General features: G+C 36.3%; 1 protein-coding gene across 1 annotated transcript in view; it reads left to right on the forward strand.

The window, feature by feature from the left end:
• Nucleotides 1–1,306: 1,306 nt before the first annotated feature.
• Nucleotides 1,307–26,661, forward strand: part of ptgir (prostaglandin I2 receptor) — a 31,859-nt gene continuing 6,504 nt past the window's right edge. Inside the window, exons 1-2 of the mRNA XM_039670628.2 lie at nt 1,307–1,660; nt 2,770–3,696. Coding sequence (XP_039526562.2) covers nt 2,872–3,696 — 825 coding nt within the window. The 5' untranslated portion in view covers nt 1,307–1,660; nt 2,770–2,871. The remainder of the gene's footprint in view (nt 1,661–2,769; nt 3,697–26,661) is intronic.

The following is a 26,661-nucleotide window of genomic DNA, read 5'->3' on the forward strand; positions in this document are numbered from 1 at the left end:
CACACACACACTGCTAAGCCACAGTGGAATTTCATTTTGTAGAACAGAGCCAGGCCCATTGAATCAGCTTAAAAGAAATTACGGTTTTTGATGAAAACTTTCCAGGATTTTTCTCCATATAATGGACTTCAATGGGAACCAAACGGTTCAAGGTCCAAAAGACAGTTTCAGTGCAAACTGCAAACTATTCAAAGGGCTTTAAGTTATTCCAGAAGATTAATAAGGGTCTTATCAAGCGAAAAGATTTGTTCATTTAGACAAACGAGTTCGAACAGGAGAGTCACTAACGCGCACAGAACAGAGCAAGGCGACCATTTGAGCTTAAAGAACTTAAACTTTTTTTTTTTTTTAAATTAGCGATCGTTTCGCTTGATAAGACCCTTATTCATCGTCTTGAATCGCGTAAAGCCCTTTGAACAGTTTGCAGTTTGCACTGAAACTGTCTTTTGGTCCTTGAACCGTTTGGTTCCCATTGAAGTCCATTATATAGAGAAAAATCCTGGAAAGTTTTCATCAAAAACCTTAATTTCTTTTCGAATGAAGAAAGAATGACATGGACATCTTAGATGACACGGGGGTGAGTAAATTATCAGCAAAAGTTTTTTTTTAAAAGTTAACTACTCCTTTAAGAGCAAATCTTGGTAAAGTTAAGGAAAACACTGTGATTTTTTTCCTTCTATATTCTTAAATATAACAGTTGCATTCAAAACTATAAGGATTTCACAGCCTGATAACAGCCAAACAAAATCACCTATAGATAGATAGATAGATAGATAGATAGATAGATAGATAGATAGATAGATAGATAGATAGATAGATAGATAGATAGATAGATAGATAGAGAGATAGATAGATAGATAGATAGATAGAGAGAGAGATAGATAGATAGATAGATAGATAGATAGATAGATAGATAGATAGAGAGAGAGAGAGAGAGAGAGAGAGAGAGAGAGAGAGAGAGAGAGATAGATAGATAGATAGATAGATAGATAGATAGATAGATAGAGAGAGAGAGAGAGAGAGAGAGAGAGAGAGAGAGATAGATAGATAGATAGATAGATAGATAGATAGATAGATAGATAGATAGATAGATAGATAGATAGATAGATAGATAGATAGATACTATTTTAGTAGGCTAAATGCCCTTACACATCTAAGCGTTTGGGCTGTAAGTCAGTTAACAGCGTACGTTACGTCACCCACACCACACACGCTGAATAAGTGAGAAGCAGTGAAAGCTGTCAGATGCTCCTCCTATTTTTTTCTCACGGCTACTTTTTCAACCTCAGTAGGGAAGTCTTATAAGAAGTCTTACTCTTAGGCTACTAATCCACCTTCACAACAACGAGCGTGAGGAATGAAGATAGGCAAACGCTTTTATTACTGCTTTGTTTGGTTTCAGGCGTAACGAACTAGTCTGAAATTAGTTTGCGCGCTAAATTCAGTGGTTGGCCAGAACTGGATAGACTAACTAAACTACAGTTTATTATGAATTAAAAGAGAACAAACGACTGAAGAAACGGAAGCTCGAAGATATACCGCATCGACGTCGCTTTGAAATATTATGTTTGGAGAGTCAGAAATACATTTATGTTGTTCAGAGAGTGATGTGGTTGGGAGGAATGGCCGCGCGCAGCAGTGATGGACACTCCGCGGACAGGTGCGTACTGACTGATGATTTAAAATGCTTTTTTTTGCCATGATTACTTCGTTGTTGTGAAATTATTGGGGTGAGAAACAGTTGTTCAGCAAAGGAACCGTGTTACTTAAAACATGACAAACGCTTTTTAAAATCAAATTAAAATCATACAAATGCACTCATTTGAGTCTGTAAGACATACGCTTGTGCATTGGGCTTCAAAAGTCTGAAATCACTTGTGAAAAAGCAGAGCGGTTGGACCTGGAGTGACAAGTTGCATTGAAAAATTTACATGATTTCAGAATCTGTTTTGTCCCTCTTTCTTCAACTTGACATGTTTGCACAAAACCTGATTGTCATGTTCTCCAGCATGATCTGAATGAGAATGATCCAAACAGCATCTAATGCTACAGTTGAAACAAATGCCGTCTTTGAGAATATCACAGATTTAACGGTACTCATTTTTATTAATAACATAGAAATAGTACAAATCAATATCATTTGTTAACCTCCAGGTTAAAAAAAAAATCTTTAAAATCAATTTTATTTGCATCTCAATTTGTATCTCAGCCTATTTCATTGGGTTTTTAAGACCTATGGGTGACGTATTAACATAAGACGTATATATTCTGAAGAACTACTTTCTATTTTTTAACAAATCCTCTAAGTGAAGGATCTGCACTGTGATGTTTATCTCTCCATAATTTACATAATAATCACTGCATACAATAGGCCTTCTAAAATTGTGCAGTTGCTACCGTGAGGATCTAGTTATACCTGAGATGTTTGTTAAAATAATGAGGTTTATTCAGTCATATGAAATATTTGAATATGCAAATTTGTGTCTAATAGCGCTCTCTAAAATGTGAAAACCACTCTGTGTAAATCCACTTACCACTAACAATTGCAAACTGTTAACTATGATTCATGGTTGTGTGATATAAAAGCCTACTGGCTATTTAAAAGCAACAAACCATACAGTATCCTGCCACAATGTCCTGTTCCAACAAGAAGTTGAAAAACAGTGCTCATCAGCCTATTTCATGGGGCTGTTAAGAACTATGGGTGGGGTCTAACATATTGACGTATTGATTCTGAAGCACTACTTTCTATTTTTCTATTTTTAACAGATCCTCCAAGAGAAGGAACTGCAAGTCTTTCACGATAGACGAAATTGCCATTGCCCGATCCCTGTGTCTGGGCTCTGGGTTAAAGGGCAGGTCCGTCTGAACATGATTTCAAACAAGTCATGCGAGAACATCACCAGAATCGATGTGAATGGGAACCCGGTGATGAGCACTGTGATGTTTATCGCCGGGGTGGTTGGCAACCTCATGGCTCTAGCTATCCTGGGTTTCCACCAGAAAGAGCGTCGAACCAAGTCCTCGGTTTTCTGCATTCTCGTGACAGGCCTGGCTCTGACAGATCTGCTGGGAACCTGTTTACTCAGTCCACCGGTTTTCGTTTGCTATTCCCAGAGCAGATCTCTGGTGGGTCTGACTGGAGATCGGTGGCTGTGCGGACTCTTCGCCTTCGCCATGACGTTCTTCGGCCTGGCCTCTATGCTCATACTCTGTGCTATGGCAGTGGAGCGGTGTCTCGCCATCAGTCACCCGTATTTCTACTCCAAACACGTACGCCGCAGCTTCGCTAAGATCGTCCTCTTCCTCATCTATCTCTTTACCTTCATTTTCTGCTTGCTGCCTTTCTTTGGATACGGGCGGCACAAGCAGTATTGCCCGGGCACGTGGTGTTTCATCAAGATGGAGGCAGAAGGAGAGAGTGAGGATGAGAAGAGGAGAACGCTGGCCTTCTCGCTGTCCTACGCCGTGCTCATGGCGCTGCTCATCGCCATAGTGTTCTTGTGCAACGGTTCGGTCATCGTCAGCCTCTGCCGCATGCACCGGAGCCAGCTGACACGTCGGGGTTCGGTGGTGTCGGCTGGGCGCAAGAAGAGGCTGAGCACCTGGTTTGGACAGGGAGAGGAGGAAATGGACCATTTACTGCTGCTGGCCTGCATGACCTTCATCTTCGTCATTTGCTCCTTGCCACTAACTGTGAGTAGCGTACATTTTCTATTGTTTCATGTCACTCCGAAGTGTTCTTGTTTACTGAAGGCGAGGCAAAAACGTTAAATTTTGAGATTTGGGGATATTTGTATTCAATAGCATGTCGTCTTTCAGACTTGTGCTGAAAAAAAGTCCAAAATACAGATTTAGGTCTTTTGTTTTACTACACTTTGTCGGTTTGTGTGTGTATATTTTGCCTAAATTCCTCAAAAGTTGGCATTCATCCCGCTGCTCCGTGATCATGATCCGCACCGTCATCGCACACACCGCTAGAAAGCTCTCTCCCCTCTTCAATGCTGTCGGATCCAAATATGGTCATTTCCTGTTTATCAGCAACCAATCATTAAAAGTAAAATGGGCCATTTAAATCTTTAACGGCAGTTTTCTCAAAATGAGTTTTTTCTCACACTTCTAGTGACGATCTTCCACTTCTGTAGCACCAACATACACCAAACTTTACAGCCGTATTCCTAACTATATTGTGAAGGTTTGTTCTCAAGGAATTGTTGATATATCATTCTTGGCCTGATTTATATGACATTTTATGCCTAAAAATAGGGCGGAAATCAATTTTTTTAAGGCTATTGGCATTATTTTCTGATTTACAGGGTAACAAAAGGAGATATTCATAATCCCCTCTGAAAATGTCTTTTCATTGCACATATCAACAGAATGCAAACATAATTTTGAACCTTGTTTTTTTCAATGGTCAGATTCGTCACTTTAAAATATATGCAAATTAGGGCATATTTAATTAGATATAGTCTGATTAGCATATTTAAACAGATAATTACAGAAAACTTGCAATACATTTTTAACTCCTATTTATGCGAGTAATCAACTGGTAAAGTTTCATGGTGACATCTGTAAGTTAAAATTTTTATCCTATTCACCTGCAATGTCTCGCCTTAAGATGAGGTTGTTGATGAGATTTTACAACAGTTAGTTCTGGTCCCGTGGTTGAGTACCAAGTGGTTCCAAGAGCCTTGATCTTTTGTATAACTATCCAGACAAGAGTTTGTGAGCGGTCAGTGTTTTAGGAAACCTCTGTGTCCTGTGAGGCTTTACTGCTCTCATATAGGTATGCCAGAACAGTAGTTGGTGGTATTGTGCCATAAAGCTTTTTTTGTCAAAAACTGCAGAAGAACATTTTGGGCATTTTTGCTTTTTGAAGTTCATTTTGTCCTGATGTCAAACAACGATGGTGATACAAAACATGAGAGAAACTGAGCGTTTAAAAACTTTGAATCAGGGATATCAACTTCGCTCCTGGGGGTCCACAGGGAGCTCCATCCCTAATCAAACACACCTGAAATTTCTAACCTAAAGTCTTCAGGATTGCTTGAAAATTACAGGCAGGTGTGTTTGATTAGGGGTAGAACTAAGGCCCCGTTTACACAAAAACGCTCACGGGTGAAAACGTAAAAATATTTTATCAGCTGTGCCTTTCGTTTACACGGTGATGGCGTTTTGGGAGCTTAAAAACGCAAAAAAGTGAAACCACCCTCCAGAGTGGATAAAACGCTGCACCGTCGCGTTCCCGCCTAAAGGGTAAAAACGCAAAAGTCTGCTATGTTCCACATCGCCACCTAGCCACCTGGAGTGCACACTACATCGAATTTCACACACTTTTGCGCACTTTTTCATGCACGTGGATTTCCTACCCATAACGTTCGTCTAAACGCAGAATAAAAAGTGATAACACAACGCCACTTTTGTGTTTTCTCTTCAGATCGTTGCCGTGCAAACATAGCCTAAATTCTCCAGGATGTGGCCCTCAAAAATCAATTTTTGAACCAGTCCAAAGCTGAAATCATGTGACTTGGTGATTTTGAAACAAACTCCAAATCACTGATTAAAAACAAGATTTGTAAATGTCTCAAAGCTTCATGAAGCATGAGCGCACTTCACTACAAAACAGAGGTGCATACTCATTTATGTTGACAGATTGCAAGGAATAGTTGAACCCATTTGATGTAGAAAAAACATTTCTGTCTGTAAAAATCCAATGCATACCCCCGATATCTATAAACAACTGTTACCATGCACAGACCTTGTTCATGATGTAACCCTATTCTAATACATACCACGGAAAATGTAATGCATTTTCAAATACAATCGTTTTTGTTTTATTTTCAAAAAACATTTTCAGTGACCTTTCAGTGAGTCATTTTGCTGTTGGCGTTGCTATCCTGCCGCTGTGTTTAACTTGACCAGACGGGGGATCGCATTGGTTGTCAGTCAGTGTATGTTGCTACTAATTTGCATAAAATGTACATAAAATTGAGCTTTGATTGACTTTGTTGCATCACCCACAGTCTATGTCACGCTGAAAATCAGACACTCGTTAAAAAATACGTCTGGTGTCTTTGAAAAATCCAGAAAAACAGCAAAACCCAGCCTAGACCAACATGTAATTCCTGTTGGTTAATGTTGTATATTTCAGCAAGGGCTCTTTCCCAATCCTGTCGTCCTTTTAAACAGATCCGATATACTGGAAATAGCCCTGCATGAACTGTAATTGCTCTTAAAACAAATGATTCTGCTTTTAAAGGGCATGGAGGTCTTTACAATTTGGTGGCAAATTATTCACAGTTGTTTAGTCTAAGATCAGTTCAAAACAAAACCTTTTGCCTTTAAATTGCCTCCTGCTAACATACTTAGGGGATTATTTACGTGATTGACTTAACATCAAGTCTGTATTTTATAAGTCTGCCAGCCTCGGTGAAAAGCAGCTCATATTTACCTTCTTCAACCCATTCAGTGAGCTGTAGGTGAGGTTTAGTTGTAGTTCTTTGAGTTCACTGGGCGTGTATGTGCTGCGGGGGAGCTGTGACATGTATTATATAACAAAGGCTATTATTTTTGCTTTGTAATCCCAAATGCCAGTTGATGTGTTATTTTATCACATTGTCTGTGTTAGCTTTTAATTTAGAAGCAGGTTACAAACTTGACAACCCTGGAAGACTGGATTAGGTGAGCCCTGTGTTTCCTCTACCATTTTAAAATAGTTTGGTTTCTTAGTAGATCAGTTCAGTTTGAAAATCAGTTCTTTCTTTCTGTTTTTGAACATATTATAATTGCTCAAACTTTGGTTAAAGTTTTGAAAAAGGTACCAAAAGTTATAACTAAGGCGATCAATCAATGAAAGATTTTGGGTTAGGGTAGGCTATATATGATTAAATGTGTTTTTATTGTGTTTTGATAATTAATCACACTAATGCATCAAGCTCTTCTCTCTTGTCTCTCGCCCTTGCTCTCTTTTTCTCCTCCCGTTTTTTTTACCCTGACCTCTCAGCCGTTTTGTACACTTCAGCATGCTGTCTCTGCAATATATTGAAAGATGACACTAATGGTATTCCCTTTGTCTCATGAGATGCTCTGTTTGTCGCCTGGAAATAAACACAAGATACTTTATCCAAAGCAAATAGTTTGCATAACCAAACCATTGTGATATTCTTTCCATACACAGACTCAGAATAATGTGCATTTTGCCCCCACCCAAATGTCATATTTTACCTTTGTAATATTAAACGGTAAGGCACGCCTCCATTCAGAACAGGCACAGGGTACAGATGGACTTTTAGAGAGGCTGTATGCAGAAGGAAGTAAAGGAGGAAGGAACTATGTCACAATATTGGAAAAGATGGTTCATGTTTTGAGGGCCTATTTTTATATGATCATATTTTTAGGATTATTATATATCAGAATGTGTAAAACTGCATATGTAGGTGCTTCTCAGCTGCAGATTTCAGGGGTTGATTGTATGTAAACTTTTTTCACTCTTGATTATTTTTAACATGCCTTTATCTTTTTTTATGTAAAGATTTCATAGGTTTTTTTTTTTAGAAATGTAAAAATATTTCAAATATAGATTTCAAAATTCTAAAAGTATGGTAATGTAATAAATTCAAGGTAGAACGAACTTTCTATTTTGCCGGGTTGTAATGAAGACCTTTGAGTTTGTGTGTGTTTTATTAAACTGTTTTATTATAATAATTATTATTATTACATGGCAGACTTCAGATTTCAATATTTGAGCTTTAATATTCACAGACACACACTCTAAACCATGCTGGGTTGTTTCAACCCAAATTTTGGTAAAATATGAATGAGCCCAAATGTTGGCTTAAAAATGCAATTAAAAAATGTACAGTTGAAAGTGAAAGTTGAAGTTGGGTTAAAATGTGAAATTACGTTTTTAACCCATAAATTTACGTTTTTAAAATTACGGTTCAAACAACCCAGCATTGTTTAGAGTGTAGTCTGTATCATGATCTGATTCATTGTACAGACCTACTTTTGGACCTACTTTTGATTTATTCATATGGCCAAATTCTGTGGCGATTCCATCCGTGTTTTCTGCATTGCCGAAATCAAATGGCCGTACAAGTTAACTTATTTGCAGTATTAAAGAAATTTAGTTTTGTGAGTATATATTGTGGTATAAAGTTATTAGCATTAGTATAAGAAGGGTATATGCAGAGAGGGTCGCTCTCAATAGACACTACAAAGCGCTCTTCATGGTCATTGAATATAGATACAGCAGCTGTTTTTTCAGCTACACACCTTTATGGCTGAAATCCCTGAGCCAAAGTATGTCATTAAAAATGATTTGGTATAATGACCTCCCAGAAGGGCGTCACATAATTGCGTTCCCAAACGCCAAGCTTACATCGCAAGATAACATGACAGTGTTTGTGAAATGCATTGTCGGGAAAAAAAGAGCCACGGTGACTTTTCTGCTTTTCGATCGAGCAACTTTGGAGACTCTGTTTTAATCTGTTTTTTTTTTTTTTTGTGGTTGTGGTGGTTGTTTTTGTGAAAGAAACATAGCTAGTGAGACACTTACAATGGAAGTGAATATGGTCATTATAAGTGTGTCAGTGATGCGCGGGTCAATGTATAAACAAACCGCAACCGACCGACGTTTTCAACTACCCGCCCGCAACTCGGACCGCAAAAAAAGTAAAAAAATATTGTACCCGACCCGCTTCCTGACCGCATTTTTTAAAAGTAGTAAATGCTCATCGGAGCGTTATTGGGCCATAGACGTGTAACAACACAGCATCGCAAGAAGACGTAGGCCTGGCCTACACATAACAAAGGCAAAGCGATGGCTTTGGTCATCATATTTCATTATTTCAGCAAATGTCTCCCACACTTTTACTCTTTCTATTTGTGTATTTGCGGAGCTTCCACTCCCCAGTCTTCACCTTTTCTCTTGCCGCCTCCATCTCTGCAGACTGTAGTGATCATAGACATGGCCGGTTCGTGAACGAATCGTTCTTTTGAACCGGTTCTTTTTAGTGAACCGGTCGAACCTACACTAAATCGAACTGAATCGTTCGAAACAGTTCGCGTCTTGTGTCAGTGCTGATCCACAAGTTAGTTACTTACTTTCAGACATGCCTGACAGTCGCCTCCGAATCGAAATAAATCAATATCCTGAATTCTATTTTACTCCAGTAACTCCAACAGTTCCCTGAACCGAGACATGTTGGTGCCACTGTTGAGAGAAGTGATGAGCACGAGCAGCTGATACTGCGCATAGATACTGCGTACTACCGAACGCACAGGGACAGCGATTCTCGAATAGAACCGAGAACTGTTTAGACTGAGCTTGTGTGTTATCTTCGTACCAGTTATTCAGCCAATAATGTCTAGGGCTGTATATTTCATCAAAAATTGTGTCTAGTACTAATACAAATGTTTAATTGGCATCTTTTTTCAAACGACCCGACCGCCCGCGACCCGAATATCATTAAAAACATTTTTGGATGCCCCGTAACTGCGAGTAACCGCGGGTGACCGCAGGCACCCGCTCATTTCGGATCAAGCCGCGCATCATTGAAGTGTGTCACTAACTATAACCCAGAAGAGGGATCTGTGGAAATGAATTTTTGTGGTGATCAACATTATGCCTCAAGTGCTGTCGATTGAGAGCTTAGATGGCATTGAACCAGGAATATTCCTTTAAGGTCAACATGTCATGACATCAAGCTTGATTTGCTTTCTTAAAATCTTCTTTTGTGTTCAACTTGAGGGTGAGTACATTTTTATTTTGGGGTGAACGATCCCTTTAACACTATTTTCTAGTCTTGCTGGTTCAAAGAAGGAAAAAAAAACATGAACTTTTTTTGGCATTGCTTTATATGAAACACGTACGTTTATTGACAAGCCAACTTTTGTCATACCCAAAAACAGTCCTAACCATATGCTTTTGCAGACACATTCTTGGTCTGTACACAGTGTAAGAAAGACATATTAAGCACATGGCCTTATTTAATAAAAATCAAAGTTTATTATTTTATCATAAAAGGAAGGGAAAATTAAAATAACTCAGTAAAATGTCCCAGTACATTTTATTTCAGCCAGTTTCAGGCCTCTGCCGGGGGGGTTAAAACTTATTGGATGAAGGTCAAACACAGAATACAAACAAGCTCAGACTGTTTAACTGTGTGACATTTCTACACACAATAAGACTGAGAAACGCAATAAGACTGATGACTGTCTGCAATAGGAAAAAACATGTAAACAGGTGACAGATTACAGTTACACTGAATTATAGTGTTGAAATATGGCCAGCAAATGCAATTCAAGGTTAATGTCTCTACTGTTTCTTTATTGAGCAAACACTTATGTCTGACAGCAGTCGTGCAATAAATTAAATTCAGATGACAGAGTGATCAAGGGCAGCGTGTCATTTCCTGCTCTGTGGTGACTTTGGCAAATGCAGTGCCATGACTAGGTTATTCTTAAAGCTCTTATATTACAGGCACCCTGGGGTGTTTCCTTTATAGGATCTTTCAGCCCTGTGCAACTCCCTGAAAACACACTCTTCACACCCTCAGTTTAATTGATCCACTAACAATGTCTGTCCAAGAGTGTATGTGAAACGGGTGAAAGGTTTAAACATTAAAACTTTCTTTTAAATTAATTTTATTTTATTATTAAATTAAAGTATTAAATTAAATTAAAGTATTAAATATGTAATACATTTTATTATTAAATTATTAAAGATAATATTTTTCTAATGACTCCTTCAAAATTACTAAATGCTAAAATGGTTTCTGATTATTAAAGTGATAATTAAATTAAAATGAAATTGGATTACATTTTAAACTAAATTGTTAGCTGATTTAACTAATTTGATTTTTTTTTTATTAATTTGTATTTGTCCTACAATGTTTATATATATATATATATATATATATATATATATATATCCCTGTACTCCTGACAGTAAAATAAAGCCATGATAAATGTCCAGAGAAAAAAAACGTGATTTACCTTGAAACCTAGAAAAAAAAAAAAAAAAAAAAAAAAAATGTGATACAGATTTTTGGATAAATGTCCGAGCACTACTGGTAGTTATCCTCTGTAGATACATGTGAGTTGTTTTGTTGCACATCAAAGAATTTATCAGTAAATGTGTCTCCATTGTGCCTCAATTAAGCACTTTCTTTTTATGCACATTTTGGTGTTTTTATCCAGTTTTTTTTTATGCGATACCCAAAAAAAATTGCATAAAAATATGTGGATGGAAACAGCTATTGTAGGCCGGTTTCAAAGAAATTAGGGACAAGTGGAATTTGTGTGTGTGTGTGTGTGAGAGAGAGAGATTAGTCATCAACATTATGCCTCAAGTGCTGTCGATAAAGCTGAACTTATTGAACCAGGAATACTCCTTTAAGGTCAACATAACATCAAACTGTCATGTTGACCTTAACAAAATATGACTTGTGTATTCCCAATATTTTTAAAGGGTTTAGGTGCTGTTGCATAAAACCCTATGGTGAGTGTAAAAATGATGAGAACATATACCACTGAATATTAAATATATTTATTAAAATAATATGCTTTACAATTCTGCCTCTTAAAATTGGCCCTATTCACTTCCATTGTAAAAGAAGTTTTGCTATAAGAAAAGGGGAAATGAGGAATGACTGAGCCAAAATATATACCGTGTGTGTGTGTATATATATATTTATTAGTGGTAATCAACATTATGCCACAAATGCTGACGATTGAGTATAACTTGTATGGACCCTGGAAAATTAATTTTGCTGTGGTTTGCAATACTGGGCTGTTTGTTGTTCTTGCACATGTTGTTGAAGCCTTTCAAGTGATTGAATTAATCACTGGATGTCCCACTTTTGCTAATTACTGAACTTTCCATCTTTGATGTCTTTTTGTTTTTTTAATTATCTGAGCTAAAGGAAAGCAACGGCCACCATGAAAGCACTGATCAATAGTGTGATCAATAGTGAGGTAAGCTAGCTAGACATTACCGAGTCCCCAGAGATGCTGGCCTGGACTCGGTAAAGAACACGATGATACCTGAGACTTGCTGCAGTGACCTTTCAAACTAATTGAGAAATCGAAATCAAATAATATCAGCATGCTCAAGCACACCAAACAGCATTAAATGAAACCTAGATATTCAACCAGGTCTGAGATGGAACCATTGAACACGGTTCCCATCGATATACTGTATTACACACACCGAACCGAAATTGATCGAAGCCTTTGTGGGAAAAGTGACCCAAAGAAAATGCTCAGATCTCCTTTGGGAAAATGTCTAGATTTAATAGCCAAACCAACTTGGATTACTTTGTAAGCAGCCCCCTTCAACATAAAGTGTTATTTAGGAGTGCCCATTTTCCACAGGAAGCTAACTAATGGAGAGATTTTGATGAACAGCCGTCCTGCTCAGGCCAAAGATGCTGTTACCAAGGACTCATGCGTCACTGCTTTTCAGTGGTTGCACACAAGCCATAATATGCAGATAGCCATTGGGAAATTAATGATGCTACATGGCTGAATTGGTCTGGGCTATCTATCTCTTCAGGCCTGGAAACCAGCCATTTTCTTAATAATCAATCATTAAAATGCCACTGGTATTAGTTACCATGAGCTCATCTGGCTCCTTCTGGTTGAACCCAATTTTGGGTCAAATATGGACAAACCCAGCCGTTGGGTTACATTTTTAAATTGCATTTTTAATCCAATGTTTGGGTTTGTCCATATTTGACCCAAAATTGTTTTAAAACAACCTAGTATTTTTTAGAGTGTGGTCTTTTTTTCTAGCGATAAACTGTAATTACAGTCTTGCATAGTCAAAAAACAAGAGGATATTCAGATCACAATATAAAAACTGAGGTGTGTTTATCCCCTGTGTCCTAAAAGAAATATAATGTACATGTCTGAGAGGAAACTGTCAAATATCCTAACTCTGCAACTAATTCATTCATTCCCCATTGCATGCTGGGAGAGGGGAAGTAAACTAAACCTATTAGAAAACTATTTTTCAATGTTGGCTTGTTTGAACTCAAACAAAAGCAGCTCACCTGCTGTGTTCCTGAACTTTGTGAGTGGTTTGACTTTGAACATCCTGTAAGGAAATAAAAAAAAAGAGAATCAAATATTTGTCTTTTTTGTGCATTTATTTAATGAAAAGAATCCTCATAGTATGACAGAAGTTTTTTTTAAACACCATCTCATGCCGAAGCACTGTGGTTAATGGTCATATTGTCTGTATACAGATGTTTCCTGTGACCTGTCCTACCAAGCTGAAAGAATCACAAAGTGAACATTATTGTATTGTATTCTGATTGAATGGCATTTTCAAATAGTGGCTTGTGGTGTTGTGGCATTTGTTAATGAATCTCAAAGGATTCATAAAATTATTGCCAAACCCTGAGCCAACCAAACTAATGACCAACTACATTGCACTTGAGTCTACAAATATTTTTATGAGGTACATTGTGTTTGTGGAGCTGAACTTCTTCAAAACGGCAGAAACCTGCGGGTATGAAGTTAGCAACATAAAAAAATTACATTTTATTAATGTTAATGAATCTCAAAGGATTCATAAAATTATTGCCAAACCCAGAGCCAACCAAACTAATGACCAACTACATTGCACTTGAGTCTACATATATTTTTATGAGGTACATTGTGTTTGTTGAGCTGAACTTCTTCAAAACGCCAGAAACCTGCGAGTATGAAGTTAGCAACATAAAAAAATTACATTTTATTAATGTTAATGAATCTCAAAGGATTCATAAAATTATTGCCAAACCCTGAGCCAACCAAACTAATGACCAACTACATTGCACTTGAGTCTACATATTTTTATGAGGTACATTGTGTTTGTTGAGCTGAACTTCTTCAAAACGCCAGAAACCTGCGAGTATGAAGTTAGCAACATAAACAAATTACATTTTCCATTCTATTTTTTTACTGTCATAGTATTATAAGACTGTCTGATTAATATCTTGCCAAAACTTTATTTTAATGCTCCCCAACAGACATTTTCCTGACTATAAGTAACAATAAAACTACATGTCAATCATTAGAGTATTAGTAGACTGTCTGCTTAAAGGGATAGTTCATTTTTGAAATTAATTTTTGGTATGTTTAGCTTACCTCGTGTCTTTGTTTCTGCAGTCCTTTCAATTTTGATATTTTTAGGTCAAACCGTTCTTGTCTCAGTCATATGGAGGTATATGGGGTCCACCTTAAAGAGCATGAGAGAAGTCCAAATTAAACATGATTTTATGACTCGTAAATGTAAGTACACATTGATGGCCTAAGACACGAAATGAGCGGTTTGTGTGAGAAAGCGCGCCTTCAGATCACTTGGACGTGGCTGTGTGCATCATGTTTAGGGGTGTGAAAATGTAAAGTCAATGACTGCATCCTAAATCGCACACTTCCCTAGTATACGGTAGGCATAAAACAGTATATGACAAAAGAATTATGTCCGAATTCACAGTACTCATAACAGAGAGTTGGCAAAAAGTACCCGGATGACCTACTCTGAACTGAAGTGTGCATATGAAGGACACTTTACTTTTCCTTGAGGCCACAGGAGAGGATTTATGAATGGTAGTGAAGTGACGTAACTGACGCAGGGGTAGATTCTCTGAAGTTATCCGAGTTCAACATGCATTTCTGTGCACAAGTTTCCCAGTACACAGGGAAAAGCGGGTCTGTGGGCCTTGTCTTGGACAAAGATCGAGAGCTGACTTACTGAATTAAAAACCAGAGTGAATAGCAAGCAGCCTTGTACATCTAAACAACAAACTTTTCACAAATGTTTGGTCTTTCGTTGAACTACACCAGCTGTGGTTACAAACCACAACAAATAAAAGAGAATAATGTGTGCTTGCTGTCTAATGTGTGCTTGATGAATCTCACGTTTGATATTTGTGTTGGATTCTGTAAGGGGTATTAATTCATTTATTTTTAAAATCAATGTGAACATTTTTTTGTTTGGGCTACTCTTTGTGTGGTACTATGCTTGACCCTTGAAAATATCTCATGAAACTACAAGGCAATTGACTGTTTATACAGTTAACAAATTGGTTTTTGCCTCCTCCTGGGAGTTTCAAACATTTGTTTTGCTTTTCCTGTTTTCACGAATGATGTTTTATGATTTAAAACATAAACATTAATGCTATATTTTAAAGGTTTGTGATGTTCAGCCCCACATTGATCTCTGACTGAAATATTACCCAAAGCTCAAAATACTCAATACTCCCTGATCTTTATCAGGACGTTATTTTATTTTCTCAGAATGACATTCTCACAAAAATAGACATGGGAAATAATATTGAAAGAGGCTGTGAACTTTTTTGAACACCTGAATATTTCCTTTTCACGTGATAACCCTATAGTGATAACGTCTGTTTCCACATTGTATAGATAACATTTGATTTTCATGTTGCATCACCTGACTTGGGTGAAAACATTTGGGGAATTCCCTTTAGTTACAAGATTTGAAGTTTTTCTGTTATACCAAGATAAGTCCTACAATAGATTCCTTTAAATGTTTATACGTGCACTTGTGTGCAAATGTTCGTTAAACTTATTTTTTTTTACTTTAAAATGAAAGTCGATTTTTCGTATAAAACTTATAGTTTTATATTTTTAACATTTAACTCCCTCACACGTGGTTTCACTTTGCATTGCAGTCTCTCTTTCAAAAAAAAAAAAAAAAACAGTTTCTGTTGGCAGAGCTTCCATCTGTTTTGACCATTATTATAACTGCCTGACAGAGAATGTGACCTTAGAAATTGACCATCAATTAAAATGCCAATGTCCACTATAGCCCCCCCTGTGGCAACACTGGGAACTCAAAGCATTCTTGCTTTGCATTATAAATCACATTCTGACACATTTTAGAAGACGAGAACGCATGGAATTGAGAGCTAGTTTCAGGTCAACAGCTACAAACACACATAAATCCTGTAACTTTGGCTGCGTACTTGCTTTGATAAAACCACCTTTAGTGTTCACCATTTAAGACCTTCATACTTCAGGGACAATGATAACAATAAATTAAAAGGAAAGATCATCATTTAAACAAACTTTGAATGTTGGCTTGTCTGAATGTTTAGAAAAGCATTAAAGGTTTGTATGTGTGATGCAGTATATATTAGTTTATTTGGTACACTCAAAAAAAATTATATGTTGGCTTTAATTAATTTTATTTCGTCAATAGGTTCCACATAACTGGATTACGTTAAACAAACATAATTTGTTCATGTAACTTCAACATCATGAAATTAAGTAATTTTAACCGACCCAATTTAAGTAGTCTCAACGTGATTTTTTTTAAAGGCTTACTGACATGATTCAGGTATTTTTTTTATATTCATGAATCCAATAATATTTCATTAATTTTAGTTATACATAATTAAACTGAGTTTTACATGCTCCTTCAACCAAACGAAAGTTTTACATGCTCCGACAACCAAACAAAATGCTCCACTCTTCTCCACAATGGTAACCCACTGTAATTTAGATGGTTCTAATAATTCCAGTGTAATTTTACATTAAACACAATTACGCACTATCAAGTCTTCGCCTTTTCTAAATTTCTCAAAAAAAAGATAAAATAACACTTAATTTTAACATTCATTCTCTCTTAATTCAACCATATGTAGAGCATGCTGGGAACTAACAAGCACCGCCCAGTTTCAGTTAATGCAACACAAATCAATCATGTAAGCAAACACAAACGGATTAAGTACACTTAAATTGTACATATATTTAAGCAGATTGAACACAATCAAATTAAGTTCGGGCAAAATGTCAGTTGGCTCGCACTATACTGCCACCCTCTGGATGTATGAAATGTTTTACTTAACATAATGGTTTGTGTTTAGACAACGCATAAGGATTTTGTAATGTTAAGTTGAGACAATTACATAGACCTTAATAGAAAAAAACATTTCAAGTCAAAAAACACAATTATTATAAGTAAGCCGAATATAAATATATTATGTAAAGTGCACAACCTTCTTAGTTCACTTTTTTGAGTGGAAGCGCATGTTTAGATTGAAATCTTCTTGTTTGACGTCTTGACAAGTTTGAGACATTAGCTATGTTTCCATCCGCTATTTTCTATGCAAATTTTGGGTGATCGCATAAATAAAGCCGAATGCAAACACCAAGATGCACATACATTCTGAAAATGCGCATTAAAAAAAGTATGCGCTCAATTGAGGTGAATAAAAAGACGTGCGCATATTCAACGATGGAAACACGTTTATTGAATAAATCCCTTTTTTGCCTCAGCAGAGGATGTGATTGGATAACTAGACTAACCAGTGAAACGACTGCATTGCACAGCATCTCAAATGTTGCCTGGGTCATTCTGGAAACAGTGCTTTATTTGCAAATGTTTTATGCAATTATTCCAAGATCTATTGAGATATCTTCTATAACTCTAGACACAAGTGCATTGCTATCAAGGAGAAACAGTTGAGAGATGCTGTTATTTTAATTTCTTATGGGAACCTTTTCTTTTTTGAAATATTGGGGGTATGTAAAATAATATGAAAAGAATGTTTTTTGATTTATTTGGCATGTGGTCAGTATGTAAAACGACTTTACTGATCTGTTGAATTGTTTCAACTGTATAAAGAGCACAGTGCGCGTCAGTGCATCCCTAGACATTTGGGGCCTGTGGTATTCTTTCTGTGGAAGTTTGAAAAACTTGTATTTACTGTACATCTGAGAGGAAAAGTTCATCCTCAAAGCATATTATAAGAAAGTACTGCCTTTGTTTCCTTGGAAGTGACGAAAGATTCTTGGGAATTCAGAGTTTTCCAAAATACACTATTTCACCTACAACCTTTGGGACTTTCTTTCAGTTGTAGGGGGTTTTTAAAATATGTTTTTGTTGAGACAACAGAATACCATGTGAAGTGCTCCAGAAAGGTCAGTCGGCTGCGTGAATATTCCCATGCTTTCAGGGTTTGTAGTGAATTCAACTTTTTGACTTGAAAAAGGAATCATTGATATATGTCTCATTTAAGCATCAACTTTGTTTAAAGGTGCACTTTGTAAAATTTACAGATAGTGGTTGAAATAGGTAGGCCTACTGTTGTTCAAATTCATATATTGGAGAGAATTGACTCCCCTCTTCAAACTTGATGCTCATGTTGGTTGCCAGTACGAGGACACGCAACTGGAACGAGCACAATTGACATTACACGCATTTTAAATGGATGCTGAGGTTTTTTAGGTCTGGTAGAATCTGCCATCTCTCATTACCCAGTTCGTTTGTTGGCTTCTGTGGCTACAATACACGGTGTTTCCCGCCAAATGGCAACCCGGGTGTCGAAATACTATTGGGTGTAGTGGCAGTGGAGTGGGCTGGATGACACAAACCAAAACAAAAATATACATTCAGACACAGAATGCACATTTCAAAGTATAACTGGCTCTATTGCATTGTTGTTTTTTTTCGGAGAAATAAGTATATTTCAGAAAACTTAGCATGTTTGGTAAACATCGGCAAATGTATTATGGTATTTTTACGCTTTAGTACTGTCAAAATAAAAGTTACTCCTAAATAAGAAATGTTGGAGTTCATATTGAGATTTTTGACACTTTTGATTCTAGATATTTTGGCAAATCTGTTGAGATTTCTTCTGAATGTCTAGAAAAGATACATGTGAGTCAAGTCACCTTTATTTATATATGGCTTTATATATGCAGATGATTACAGGATAACAGTGCAGTGATAACAGGAAAATGACGCGTTTTGATGCAAGTCAGTTCATTGTTGAACTTTTTTTTGAATGTTTTTGTTGAATCTTCAATTTCGAAAATGTTCACCATAATTGTCGTGTTGTTTTTCTCAAGTTTGTTACTTTTGCAGCTGGCGAGTCATCTTGATATGCGGATATGTTTTGATGCTATCGCGCAGGGTAAGGTTTGAGCCTGTTTGGTGAGAAAGCTTCTCACTCAAGTGTGTCGGTTGAGAATTTAGGTTACATTAAACCTCACCGCTTGCCTTCTTTCTTTTGCTGAAAAAGGATTGTGTGGGTAAAACTGCTTTAGTCATTTCCTGCCTGAACTTTGTGTACCGTGTCAGAAAATCAACGTCTACACTTGCCTACATATGTCAGATATTACAGTGATAATAACAGTCATACAGCATACTGTACAATTTATTTGCATCAAGATAAGAAGTTGTTCTATTTTTACATCACTTAAAACATGTCAGAAGGTCACAAACTACAGAAGCCCGTTTCCGCCACAGAGAAAAAAAAGGTAATTGCAACAATTAAGTGTTAATTTGTTACTTTCATTTCTTACAATATGGCTTTATATCTCACAATGTGATTTTATTTATCACAGTATCTAGCAATATGACAATTTATTGTCATTTTGATTTTATTTCTCATAATCTCGAGAGGCAGAGGCAGGCTAAATAAAAATAAATACATAATCTCTGTATTACGTAATAGCCTACATTTACATACATAGTCTCCAATGCCATCTCTCCATCCATCCTCGGGATGCTTCTGTTTTTCTTCGCACGATCAAACAAACTACTTCAGTGGAAATCCCGCCTGGCAGACGATTCCAAAGATTTTATTGGTCGTGTGAATCACAGTACTGATTGTCTACTACACCAAACACTGATCCCTGAACCGTAACCGTAACCAATGAAATTAGCTGAAGGGCGGGACTAACTGGTTGCGCCCAGTGGGATTTTATTGTTATTTTTGTTTTTTTTTTAAATATAGAAAGCTAAAAAATATGGGAAAATATTTAAATGGGACGATAGCGGTAAAAATTGCAATTATATCTTGCAATTCAACTTTATTTCTTGTAATTATAATTTTATTTAAAATGTGACTTGATTTTGAAATACAAATTACTATTACAAGAAATAAAGTTGGATTGCAAGATATAAAGCCACATTGTAAATAGGGCCGTCGAATTAACACTTTATTTGAATTAATTAGTTATGGATAAATAACGAGTTAAAATAATTAAAAGCACACACCCCAGACTAGATTTTGAAATACAAATTTATTTATTATCAATTGCTACTTTATCCCCCGGTTTCACAGACAAGACTCCAGACTAAAATGCGTGTTTGAGCTGTTTTAACTCTTCCACTAACATATTAAAATTTATCAGTGCTATTATTTTGCCTCAAGATGCACACCGGTAATGTTTTTTTTTTTTCTAAGGGCGTTTTTAAAAACGCTACTTAAATATCCTAATTGAAGGCCTAATTCTGGCTTAATCTAAAACCTATCTGTGAAACCAGGCCTATGTGTCTTAGTGTTTCTTTAAATATTGCAGTGTGACGATAATATCTTGAAATAGGACTTATTTCTTGTAATTGAAACTTTATTTCCTGTAGTTATAAAAAAAATCAGAATTGTTTATATTAAAGAGTTTATATCTCACAGCTACATTTATATCTCACAGTGTGACTGTATTTTAAACTTCACTTTTTTTATTTACTTTTTACTCTGTGGTAAAAATGAGCTCCCATAATGACCTGTTTTTTTTCTAGTTTCTTCTTATCTTTGTAGTTGTTGTCCTGTCAAAACCACTGATGTCTTCTAAAGATCTGTGAACTCTTGCAGTTACATTGCATGACATAGTCTTCATTTAAAGTCCTCTCAAGACTCAATAACAAAGAAACAAACTGGAAATGTGTTCAGGTACATGCTAATGACGACCACTTTCATGGTTAAGGTTTGTTTTTCGGCTCCAGCTAATCTGCTTTTTGGAGGTCATTCACTGTGTGGTTTTCTTGTGAAAGATGCATGTTTCTCATATTTCACAACGATCTCATGAAGACTGACTCATGAAGAAAAAGAGATTTACAAATGAGCACATACAGTTTGATCTGCTTGCAGCAGTATTTCAGAAGTGCTGCTTTTGCTTCCTGATTTCAATTCTCCAATTTTTAAATATTTGTCGACTGTCACTTTGTCTATTTGTGTAAAGCCAGACATGCACCAAACTGACGATCGGCCATTGGGCAATGTCTGGCCATTTTTGAGCTTAGGTCGACGTAGTTTTTCCGGTGTGTTCCGCACATTGGCACCAGTCATACGCCGTCAGATTTTTTTGGGCTTATTCAGACTGTCGGTGAGAGAGAGAACTCTGATTGGCTGAAGTGAATCTACACAAAAATATAAATATGTTCCACTTTTTTAATGGTGCCAGGAAAGGCTAAATAGAGAAGAAACAAAGGAGAAGGAAGAAAAATTGTGCAAAGAGTCACAGACAGGGAGGATTGTAAAATGATTGGTCATTTCTTTCTTTAGTTTTAAGTGGTCAAACAGGCCCGGGAGGATACGAGTTCCTGTTGTGCTGATGGCAGTTATTGAGTTTGGTTTGTACGTGACCATTCATCCACCTTCATCTGTGATGGTATATATCTGCATCCTCACTCAGCTCTTTCGACTCATTTAATTCCTTTTAGTGAAACACAATCTAATTATCCGACAGAAAAGCTTGATGTGTTACTGACCTGCTGCTATTTAGGGAACTGTGAAATGCACACAGTGGGTTAGGTGTCATCTTGTATCGAACCCTTAAAGTCTAGTGAGCTATGAGAAGTTATGCGTGTGTGTGTACATGATCCACTTCCAGGCAGTAAAGGTTTTGAGACTTAGACAGAAACATGTGGTTTAAGAAGTATTGACTTTTACCAGGCATTTTGGGGTAATGTCAAATAAGCATGCGAACATTGAAATTTCCAGTTTTTAGTTCTAGACTAAAATGCATGTTTGAGCTGTTTTAACTGAAAGCAACTTCCACTAACATATTAAAATATATCAGTGCTATTAGTATTTTTAAATATCCTAATTGAACTAAGGACTTAATCTAAACCCTGTATGTGAAACCGGGCCTATGTGTCTTAGTGTTTCTTTAAATTTTGCTGTGTGACAATGTCTTGGACTTATTTCTTGTAATTTCGGCTTTATTTCCGGTAGTTATGAATAAATTGTTTTCAGAATTGTGAGTTTATATCTCACAGATGTATATCTCACAGTGTGACTGTATTGTAAACTTCACCTTTTTTTATTTATTTTTTACTCTGTGGTAAAATGAGCTCCCATAATGACCTGCTTTTTTTTCTAGTTTCTTATTATCTTTGTAGTTGTTGTCTTGTCAAAACCACTGATGTTTCTAAAGATCTCTGAACTCTTGCAGCTGTCAGAAAAAAAGGTACGAAAGCTGTCACTGGGGCGGTAGCTTTTCAAAAGGTACACTTTTGTACCTAAAGGGTGCACATTGGTACCTTCATGGTACACTTTTGTACCTAAAGGGTGCATATTGGTATATGCACCCTTTTGGTACAAAAGTGTACCTTTTTGAAAAGGTACCGCCCCAGTGACAGCTTTCGTACCTTTTTTTCTGACAGTGTACATGACATAGTCTTCATTTAAAGTCCTCTCAAGACTCAAGAACAAAGAAATCAACTGGAAATGTGTGTTCAGGTACATGCTAATGACGACCACGTTCATGGTTGAGGTTTGTTTTTTGGCTCCAGGTAATCTGTTTTTGGAGATCAATCATTGTGTGTTTTTTTCATGAAAGATGCATGTTCATATCCAGTCTCTCTTTCTTTCATAGTTAATTAATCAATTATGTCTAACAATGCCTACACTTTCAGAGCAGCTCATTTCCTCTGGTGAAGATGTTTAAAGTAGGTTACTTTAAACATAAATAACATTTTTTTGTGGGTTGATTCAAACCCACAAACCCAATAACCCAATAAACAAGATGATTCATTTATATATATTTAAATATATGAATGTGGTACTCTCAAAAACAGTTTTACAACTCCTTTCAGCACACTGCTTATGTGATTTCCTTAACAGTCTGTGCACTTCACCATTGTATTACACACTGATGAAGAGATCTCATGTCGCCCCATTCTGCCCTTTCGAAATTTACACACCAAATACCTGAAACTCAAGTAGCGAATAAATAAATAAATAAATAAATATGGTAACAAAATGCTGTAGAGGATAAAAGTGTTGCAGCTGTTAACCTCATGGGTCTTGAGAGAGGGCTTTATTTCTTCTCATTTGATCCTCTCATGTAAGTGATCTTTGTGCTCAGGTTTTTATATTAATAGTTCGACTAAATATGGAAATTCTGTCATCATTTACTCACTCCAATGTTATGTATGATTTTCTTTCTTCGATTGAGCACAAGTTATATAGCAGATTATATCATGTTACAATACAAAACATTTCTATTTAAAATACATATTTTTCTTTTCCAATTGTGCTTATTTCCATCATTGGTTTTTAGTAGCAGTGGGTTGTAAGAGACAAAAAAAAAATGTTTTACTGATAACATTTCTTTCGTCATTTGGCAATACTGCAGCCGAAGGGACTCCACTGTAAGTAAAACAACATTATAGTAGTTTGTTTAGTTTCATTTTTCTTCTTGTGGACAAAATTAACCACTACTGTAATGAACTGTCTTTGGAGAGCAGCTCACATTCGCACAAACACAAATGTCGTTTTGTGTTTGAAACGTTTGGGTGGTTAATCCAAAAGCCACTTCAACATCACAGTCCAACTGGCTTCTTCTCTCAGACATCAGTCTGTGTGATTTGTGGCCTACAATGCTGGAGGACCATATGAGGTCTTAGGGACGGACATGTATGGGAATGTGATGGGGTGTGTTTGCAGAGGTGTTTTGACAACGAGTGATCGCTGACGAGTGATGACATCCAGAGCTGGCGGTACTGGGCGGCAATTTATGTGCTCGAAGATGTGAAAACCTACCGTGAATTGTTTGACACATCAGTGACAGGGTCATTAGTATCATTCATGGCTTACTAATGGTTTATACCATAATCGGCGGATGAAAGGCCACAGTCTGCCGCCAATGTGCTGATCTATCACGCACAAATCGCTTTTTGCAGTTGATTTTTGGCTCCTTCAGCATCCAGGACACTTTGTTCTTCAGCGTATCAGGTGTCAGTGTTGTTGAGTCTCAACCTGTCTGTGATGATGGAATATAAGCGATGACATCATCGCAGCGCTGCAGCTGTGGACTGGAACGTGACGAAGATTTCCCGTAAACACTGAACAGTAGCAGTTCTTGCCAGTAATAGAAACTATGCAGGGTCTTGTTCTCAGATCTACTGGTTTTGTGCACTGGGATCAGATGTGACGTTTGTAAAGAGTTTAGAGCTTTTCACACTCAAAATTGTATAGTGTCATTTATTTAAAAGTAGGGATGCACTGATAGTAAAATTATGGCAGATACGGATTCAAGACGATGATTATTTTATTTTTGATTATGTTATGGCTGGGGGGAAAAATATTAAATAAATATTAAAAATATAATAATAAATATAATTATAATAATGATTTTTTTTAAATAATCAGTCATTTAAAATTATAAACATTATTAGATTACATTGCAGTGTTAATTTATTATTAACATCAATAACAATGGTTAAAGATTAAGACTTATTTTAAAGATTTAAAGATCTTAAAAGGGAGTATTCACAATTATGTATTTATGATTTATAATTATATTGTGTATATATTGGTTTTATATATATATATATATATATATATATATATATACACACACAATATGTACACATTATAATTATAAATCATAAATATATAATTGTGAATACTCCCTTTTAAGATCTTTAAATCTTTAAAATAAGTCTTAATCTTTAATATATATAATATATATATATATAGAGAGAGTACTGGTCAAAAGTTTGGAAACATTTCTATTTTCAACGTTTTTGAAAGAAGCCTGCATTTATTTAATCAAAAATAAAGGGAAAAAAGAACAATAATATTGTGAAATATTACAATTTAAAATCATGTTTTCCTATTTGAATATACATTAATATACATTAAAATATAATATATTTTTATGATGCAAAGCTGAATTTTCAGCATAATTTCTCCAGTCTACAGTGACACATGATCCTTCAGAAATCATAATATGCTGATTTATTATCAATGTCGGAAACCTTTTTTCTGCTTAATATATTTTCATAACATGATAATGTTTTCAGGATTTTTTTGATGAAAGAACAGCCATTTATTTAAAATATAATTATTTTGCAACAATACAGTACACTACCATTCAAAAGTTTAGGGTCAGTCATTTTTTACTTTAGTTTTTGAAAGAAATGAATACTTTTATTTATCAAGGATGTGTTAAATTAATAAAACGTTATTGTTAGAAACGATTTATATTGTAGTATATACAGTATATTGTGTGTGTATATATTAGTGCAGTTCTAGTTAAATGTCATCCGCTTTTAAAGTTTATAAGTGTGAAGCTTTGCATATAGCCTTGAGTTAAAAGGGGCCTTAACTCAGGGTAATTAAAGGTCGTAACTCAGGGTTAAGCATGTATGAGTAGTCACAGGTGTTGCCTGAAGCGCTTATCCAATAAGTGCAAATTTGTCCTGACAAAATGCATCCAGTAGTAATTTACACAGACTGCTGGCACCTTTAGGAGATCTGGCTGAATATAATGAAACCCTGAAGCAAGATGTTGTCGCGCTAAGAGGAAGGACTTATACTTTAGTGTCTCTAATCTTGTTTTTTTCATCAGCACCAAAGCCACATATGGGGAAATTAAATTAATTGCCAAGATTTTATCTTAAAAACAATCTTTTCTTCTTTGGCAAGAAAAGAAAAGGTCAACGTTTGCACGTGTTCAGAAGGCCTCTATCATTTAGATCGTCGTCTAAACATGATTTTTCTGACACTAGCCGCGTTTCCACTGCCGGGCCAGGGCCGGGCCGTGCTAGTGCGTGCCAGGGCCAGTCGCGTTTCCACTGTCACTTCCGGGGCTTGATCGGGGCTTCCTCAGGGCCAACGGCCAGGATTTCTGGCCCGTCGAATACCTTGGGCCAGAGGGGGCCAGCTCGGGCTAGAGGCGTTATGGAACGTTATGATCTGAAGCAAGATGCACATAGGGGTGTCCATGTTTAACCGATTAACCGTTTAAAATTGCATAACATTTTAATTTGAACTGTAGGCCTATGCCAAATGCTGCGCATTGTTAGGCTATATATAGCTACATATCGACGAATTTTCAGATATTTGTTTGATTTTTTGCCCCTTAAACATTTAAAATATTTGACAAATTAATATGAAAAAAATATATATTTTACTGGTTTTCTGAGGCCAAATTAGAACCTGGAAATGATATTTTCCCCGCAGTGCTGAATGAGAAGAACCGTAACCACAGCCTATAAGGGGATTTATGGGTGATTTATAGGCTATAATAAATGTGTCTGATAATAAAATAATATAAAATAACGAGGCATTAATTGTTTATTAATAACATATTGTTTTCTAAATGATTTTCGGCTAAAAACATATCTCCATCTCCGGATGCACATTTAGAGAGAAATTAAGCTACATAAACATAGAAGATATTGGCTTTCGATTCGAATTTGTTCGTTTTAAATTGGACATTTAAAGCTTTAATCTACAAAGGATATAAACCCTGTAGACTAAAGCTTTAAATGTCCAATTTAAAACGAACAAATTCGAATGCGGTGGCTGTTTCAGGTCTCGCGCTTCAGTTCACGGAGATCATGAAGCGCGCCTTGATTAATTGTTAAAGCACAACGTTTTCTTGTTATAAATAAAT

The sequence above is a fragment of the Pimephales promelas genome, chromosome 16 (assembly GCF_988280905.1).
Source record: "Pimephales promelas chromosome 16, fPimPro1.hap1.1, whole genome shotgun sequence".
Lineage (NCBI taxonomy): Eukaryota > Metazoa > Chordata > Actinopteri > Cypriniformes > Leuciscidae > Pimephales > Pimephales promelas.